The sequence below is a fragment of the Chiloscyllium plagiosum genome, chromosome 13 (genome assembly GCF_004010195.1).
Source record: "Chiloscyllium plagiosum isolate BGI_BamShark_2017 chromosome 13, ASM401019v2, whole genome shotgun sequence".
In the NCBI taxonomy this organism is placed as follows: Eukaryota; Metazoa; Chordata; class Chondrichthyes; order Orectolobiformes; family Hemiscylliidae; genus Chiloscyllium; species Chiloscyllium plagiosum.
Genome location: NC_057722.1, coordinates 62,769,967 through 62,777,540, shown reverse-complemented (window position 1 = coordinate 62,777,540; position 7,574 = coordinate 62,769,967). Strand labels below are relative to the sequence as shown.

The 7,574-nt window shown below is 44.2% G+C and overlaps 1 protein-coding gene across 4 annotated transcripts in view; it reads right to left on the bottom strand.

Moving 5' to 3' along the window:
• Window positions 1–7,574, bottom strand: part of fgf12a (fibroblast growth factor 12a) — a 339,524-nt gene that overhangs the window by 19,851 nt on the left and 312,099 nt on the right. For all 4 annotated transcript variants that reach the window (XM_043702611.1, XM_043702610.1, XM_043702612.1 and 1 more), the window contains one exon: window positions 1,051–1,249. In XM_043702611.1, coding sequence (XP_043558546.1) covers window positions 1,051–1,249 — 199 coding nt within the window. The remainder of the gene's footprint in view (window positions 1–1,050; window positions 1,250–7,574) is intronic.

The window sequence follows — 7,574 nt, the reverse complement described above, 5'->3', positions numbered from 1 at the left end:
ACCCCTCTCCCCATAGCCCCCTGACCCAACCCTCCAGCACCCATTAACCACTCTCCCCACCATCCCCTGACCCAACCCTCCAGCACCCCTTAACCCCTCTCCTCAGGGCCCCCGACCCGACTCTCCAGCATTTGGTACACTTGCCTTTACTGGGCAGTGCACTCAGTACAGGAGCTGGGATGTCATGTTGCAGCCGCACAGAATATTGAATACTGCATTCAATTCTGGTCGCCCTTCTATAGGAAGGACGCTGTTAAACGTGGCAGGGTGCAGAAAAGATTTAGAAGGATGTTGCTGGGACAGGAGGGCTTGAGTTAAAGAGAGAGGCTACACAGGCTGGATCCGTTTTTCCCTGGAGTATTGGAGACTGAGAGATGACATCATAGAGGCTTATAACATCATCAGGGGCATGGCTAGAGTGAATAGCCATGGTCGTTTTCCTACGAAGGGGGAGTCTGAAACTAGAGGCCATAAGTTTAAGGTGAGAGGGAAAAGGTTTAAAAATGACCTGAGGGGTAACAGTTTCACGCAGAGGCTGCTGAGTGTATGGAATGAGCTACTCGAGGAAGGGGTGGAGGCTGGTACAATTACAACATCTTAAAGGCATCTGGATGGGTATATGAATAGGAAGGGTTTACAGGGGTATGGGCCGGGTGCTGGCAAATCGGACTGGATCAGATTGGGATGTCTGGTCGGCATGGACGATTTGGACAAAACAGTCTGTTTCCATGCTGTGTGACTGCATGACTCTCACAGCGCTTCTGAATGTGAAAGAAAAGAGAAAAAAGAAACAACGTATGCCTAAGAGTAATAAATAAACTGCTCTCCATAAAGTCTAACAACCTCTGGGCCTTATCAATGAATGACAATACAAGTGATCGAGCATGGAGGCTCTGAAAGGCGGTTTTGCTTGCCCACTGTAGAGTTGGGTATTCACAGGAAATAGTTTTGAGGCTGTGAGAACATCAGGAGCTATTGATCCCATTTACTCAACCAGACTGTCAAAAAACCTCACAGGATTCAGCATCACAAGTAAAAGAAGAAGCCTACCTTCGATTGGTTTTGGTAGAAAATGGGAGGATGGCTTGGTTTTCTTGACTCGGTTCCCCTTCATGACCTGGCCATCCTTGTTGAGTCCCAGGAACCAGGCTCGGCCTGACTCCTGCTGCCGGTATAGAGTTGAGGAGTAGATGACGTAATAGTTCTCAAAAACTGACTCTTTGAACTTGCACTCTGCCGTGAAAAGCTCCTGTTACAAAAACACACAATAAAAAAGACATGATTGGCTTGCTGCAATGTAGCATTGCACAGTGCGGCAATGGTATGAATTATTTTGCCCGTGCAACTTCTTGAAATGTATGTTATTCCCAAGATTCAAACATTGAGCAGGTTCAAACCCTGCTGCCTGATTCCTATTTTGCACCCTGTCCCATACCCCCACTGTTTGCCTATCTACAAGGACTCCTGGTGTGGCTTTACAATTCCTACTGTGCTAACATTTCTGAAGGACAAAGTAAAGTTTGGCCTGACCCATATCTTAACTCTGGAGCCATGGCAAGATTGCTTCCTTGAGCTTTTGGCTGCTGTGTACTGTTATAATTCCAGCTGATCTTATTATGGACAAGTCAGATCACAAATTGAAAGCTTACTTGATGGATTATATTTTCTCTGTTTTGTTTTAATAAGGTTGTTTCACACCAAACATAATCATGTAATATTGCAGATTTTCATTTTAATATTAACACAGAAGTTTATTACACAAAAGAAATGAGGATAAAAGAAAACAAATCAGACTATTCACATATAATGCACGTTTAAAGATTTTGAAACACAAAGTACGATCCTATTAATCCCAACAGCATCCCACTGCAGAGAGTATGTCCTCTTGTATCCAACACAGAATTTGACTTACCTGTGGCTTCAATTTCTGCTTGTGAGAATTTGATAACCTCTTCCTTGATTCATTGTATAACTGAGCTTAAAAATTTCTCAACTTCAAATTTTCTTCAGGATATTAACTAAACACTTCTGGTCTGGAACTTTTGCTGACCTTCATACACCAAGGTAATCTACTTTTTGCAATTCTAACCTATCTTTTCCCGCTGAGCTGAAAAGTTCATTTCCAGACGTTTCATTACCTTACTAGATAACACCTTCAGTGGGCCTCAGACGAAGCAATGCTGAAAATTCCTGTTTTCTATTTATATATTTGGGTTTCTTTGGGTTGGTGCTTTCATTTCCTGTGGTGATGTCATTTCCTGTGGTGAAGCCACTTCCGGTTCCTTTTCTCAGGGAGTCGTAGATGGGGTCTAACTCGATGTGTTTGTTGACTTCAACAACAAACATATAAATAGAAAGCAGCAATTTTCAGCATTGCTTCGCATGTGGCCCACTGAAGACGTTACCTAGTAAGGTAACAAAACGTCTGAAAATGAACCTTTCAGCTCAGCGAGCAAACCTACATCTAAAACCTCAACCTGAGCTATAAATCTTTTCAAAACTCACTATCTTTTCCCTTTCTCAGGAGCAATTGCTTTACACATCCATCTTCAGCTTACGACTCTGAAGAGTTACCTAAACCAAAAATACAAAAAAAAGTCTGTTTCTTCAAGCTGTTGCTCCTAAGCCTGAAAAGAACCCTGGAATCTTCTACCAGAAAGCTAATGGAGTATACTGCTTGCTTCCTTTACTTGTAAACTCTCCAAATATACACAAATTTCCATTAGCCTCCAAACCAACCTCCTTCAAAACATGCCTAAAAATAAATTAATATGATTACAGAAATACTCATGAGCAAATCATTAAACCCCTTCAGACACACAGGAAATTCATTTGCCACAAATTCAAATTCAAATGTTCAAATTTAAACATAACTGAGATATACTGTATATGTACAACATTTAGAAGTTCAGACCCAAACAATACCACACCCAGACTGAACAATGTGACTCTGGACTTCAAAATAAAGCCCTCAAAATGGGTGGGTGGAGTTCATGGTGGGCGTGGATGAGTCAAGTTGAAGAGAAATACAAACCGTGGCTCCAAGCCAACATATAGGTACCTGGCATCAATTCTATCTTACTCTGTGGAAATTGGCAACCACACTTCACCAGAACAGGGACCACATTTCAAAAAGTAGTTCATCAGCTGTTTAACAATGTGGCAAGTCCTGGAGCCTGCAAGATCAATTTTGATCTGTGCATCTATTTTGATCTGAGCAAATCAATAATATTGGATGCTGTGAGTGTCATTCAGTGAGCAACAGCTGCTCAGACACAGGAGCAAACTGGAAGCATCTGGATTTTGACTTGACCGTCCTAGAGCTTGACAAGTCTTCCCCACACAGCCGCTACACTGTTTAATATACTGCCAGCGCGTGCAAATCTGTGAGGTACAAAGGACTACTGCAGAGACCCAAAGACTGAGCACTCGACATTGCCAAAGAGACAAAAGGTACGGTGTTCTGCATTAACTAAAATGTGTTGAGACACTTTCACGGAAGGTGGGAATGAATGGAAATGCTGCCAAAGCTTCTCTCCAAGGATCTGCTACAGCTCATTAAAAGTGTAAAATTTCACAATCCCTGATACATCCTGTTACAACATAAAACTGCACTTATTAGACAGAATCCTCGCATGTCAAAGCATCTGAATGTTATTCACAAAATGGATTACATTCTGAAGTGTTTAAGATGAAGGAGGTTTTAGAGACGAGATGGAGAGCAGTTATTTTCTCTTGTTCTGCAGAGCTTTCATTAGACAATGACTGGAGTAAACACCTTCAGTTCTGAATATCACACTTCGGGAAGGATACATCAGTCTTAAAGGGGTCATTGCGGCGATTCATGGACTAAACTATGAAACTGAGTTGTGCACTCCTTGCTGATATTGCAGTATGAAAGATTGAGGGGGCAATCTGATTCAAGTGTTTCAAATAGAGTCTTAGAGATGTACAGCATGGAAACAGACCCTTTGGTTCAACCCATCCGTGCCAACCAGATATCCCAACCCAATCTAGTCCCACCTGCCAGCACCCGGCCCATATCCCTCCAAACCCTTCCTATTCATATACCCATCCAAATGCCTATTAAATGTTGCAATTGTACCAGCCTCCACCACTTCCTCTGGCAGCTCATTCCATACACATACCACTCTTCGCTGTCCACTACACCTCCAAACTTCTGTCATCTGCAAACTTACTAACTGTACCTCTTATGCTCGCATCCAAATCATTTATGTATCTGACAAAAAGCAGAGGACCCAGCACCGATCCTTGTGGCATGCCACTGGTCTCAGGCCTCCAGTCAGAAAAACAACCCTCCATCACCACCCTCTGTCTTCTACCATTGAGCCAGTTCTATATCCAAATGGCTAGTTCTCCCTGTATTCCGTGAGATCTAACCGTGCTAACCAGTCTCCCATGGGGAACCTTGTCGAATGCCTAGGATAGAGAGAAACTATTTCCTGGGAGTGGGTGGGATGGTTTGAAGGGGCAGTGGGTGGGTGCTCTTGATCAAGACAGTACAACCTTAAACTTAGAGTCATACTGTTCAAAGGTCATACCAGGAAGCATTTCTTCACACGAAGAGGTAGCCAAAATTTGTTACTGTCTTTTTGTCCAAATAGCTCACCTAGCTTGCTGCATAAGCCTGTAGGCCTTGGTGCTCTGTAATTCTTCAGCAGCTCTCTATCTCCCTTCCCCCATTATGGGAGGCAATAGTATTATCATTAGCTCTTTGTTCCAGAGACCTGAGTAACATTCCGGAGTCCCGGGTTCGAATCCTGCCACAGCAGATGGTGAGATTTTAATTTCACAAAAATCTGTAATTAAGGGGCTCATGAGAACCATTGCTGCTTGTTGGGTGAAAACCAACTAAAGTCCTTCAGGGAGAGAAGCTGCCAACCTCACCTTGATCTGGCCTATATGTGACTCCCGACCCACAGTGATGTAGTTACTGCTGGTGAATCGCGTGAATGAATAAAAAGTCCAACCTTCACAGAATAATGTCAGTGTTTTAGCAACTTGGGGTAATACCAACAGGAGTTATGGCAACAATGCAATGATATTGATTCTCTGGTATGGAGCAACAGAAGCAATTTAAACCTGAGACAGCATTTGAGGATATTCCTCGCTGAGCTGGTAGACTTTGGCTTCTGTGGTCTCTTACTGCAGGCACAGGCAGCCCTACCTCCTGAATCAAAAGCTCTGGGTTCGAACCCCAACACAGGACTTGTCGGCCATGGAAGTGGTTTTGTGGTTGAACCACTGGATTGTTAGCCTGTCGATCATCACGGTGTAGTCAGCGTGGTGTCACTGATTAGCACTGCTGCCTCACAGACTCAAGTTCAAGTCCACCCTTGGGCAACCGTCAGTGTGGAGTTTGTACATTCTCCCTGTGTCTGTGTGGGTTTCCTCCGGCCGCTCCAATTTCTTCCCAATGTCCAAAGGTATGCAGGTTAAGTGGATTGGCTGTGGTACATTGCCTGTAGCGTCTAGGGATGTGTAGCCTAAGCGAGTTAGCCATGCAAAGTGTGGGGTGATGGGGATAGGGTGGAGGGGTGGGTCTGGGAGGGATGCTCTTCGGAACATCAGTGGGCCATATGGCCTGCTTCCCTACTGTACGGATTCTCTGAAAAACATCGATAAAATCGTTCCCTTATAGCTGAAGGTAAGTGAGAGCAACTATCCTGCAGACAGCAAAAGCAAACCATTGCAGTACTTTGGCCCTGAGCCTGGTCTAATCCTATCCTCAGAAACAAGGACAGAAGCAAACACAGAGTAGTGTTCTGCAGCCTTTAATCCCTGGATTTAACCACAGAATGATAAATGGAATTGAACCTAATTAATTCTTCCATGTAAGTGAAGTCTTCTCTTATTGTGTGAACCATGGTTCAGTGAGTAGCAGCTCTGGCTGCTGGATCACAAGTTTGAAAATCCAGAGACATGAGCACTAAAGTCTAGGCAGTGCAGAGGGAATACTAATCCATCAGAGACATTAAACTGAGGCCCCCAACCCCATGCAAGTGCGTTCTCCCCCAGTTCTCTGGCTAATATTCAGACATGAAGTAACATCACTGGAAGAAATAACCTGGTTCATGTTTAATTGCTGCCTGTGTGATCTTGTGCACACAGCTACTGCCATGTTTTTCTACATCAGTCAGTACATTTCTGAAGTACTTCATTTACTGTGAAGTGCTTTGTGACATCCTACGGTAATGATCTAAATGCAAATCCTTCCTTCTTTCCAACTGGTTTTCCACTCTAATCTTCCAGGGGAGCAGGCTAAGTAGCCGGATGAGGCTTTGCATGGAGACTATGCTTCATGTTCAGGTTGATTGGTTAAAATGAGGTCTGGGGCATCTCTGACATTGTTATCTGCCTTTTTTCATTTTTTTTCACTGTGCACGGTGGCACAGTGGTTAGCACTGCTGCCTCACAGTGCCAGAGACCTGGGTTCAATTCCCGCCTCAGGCAACTGACTGCGAGGAGTTTGCACGTTCTCCCAGTGTCTGCGTGGGTTTCCTCCGGGTGCTCCAGTTTCCTCCCACAACCCAAAGATGTGCAGGTCAGGTGAATTGGCCATGCTAAATTGCCCATAGTGTTAGGTAAGGGGGGGAGTATGGGTGGGTTGCGCTTCGGCGGGGTGGAGTGGACTTGTTAGGTAGAAGGGCCTGTTTCCACACTGTAAGTAATCTAATCTAAATCCATGAATGTAATTGTTCAGTCCTTCTGATATTCGCACCTATTTTGAACAAGGAGGTTATTGGCTACAGCAATACAGATGTTATGGCTGGGGGTTCTTGTGGTGCAGAAGTAATGTCCCTATCTCTGAGCCAGGAGGCCTGGGTTAAAGCCCCACCTGCTCAAGAGGTATCTAATAACAACTCAGAATAGGCTGATAAGAAAATATTTCAAAGTAATCATCAGGACCCAAAGACAAACATTCAACTTGCACCTCAACAACCAAAGACTTTTAATTGCAATCTTAAATAAAGAGCTAGTGTCAATGGTAGTGCTCCGGAGCTCAGTGGATTGTTGTAAAATGCCACCTGGTTCACTAATGCCTTTTGGTGGGATGTGTGTGTGTTTGGGGGGTGGGGTAGACTGTTTAACTCTGTCATTCCTCCCCGGCCTAGCCTATATGTGACTCTAGACATCAAACAGTAGAGTTAACTCTTAACTGCTTCCTGATATCACCTTACAAGCAGCTCAATAACAGTCACAGTGGGCAACAATTGCTGGCCTTGACAGCAACATAATCTCAAATTTTGATTTTGTTGCGTTACCCACTCATTCTAAAGGCACAGTATCTTTGAATCATAGAAGCATGAAGCCTATTCCGTCATTCAATACGGTCACAGCTGATCATCCAATTCATTTCAGCTTTCACCCAGACCCTTTGTCCCTTTTGCTCTAAGAACTATATCTATCTCCTTTTGAAAGCATTCATTGTTTCAGCCTCAATTGCTTTCTGTGACAGAATCCTGTTGGACGGGGTTGGGGCGGGGCAGTGTTGGACAGGGTTGGGAGGCAGTGTTGGTTGGGGTTGAGGGGCTGGTGTTGGACGGGGCGGT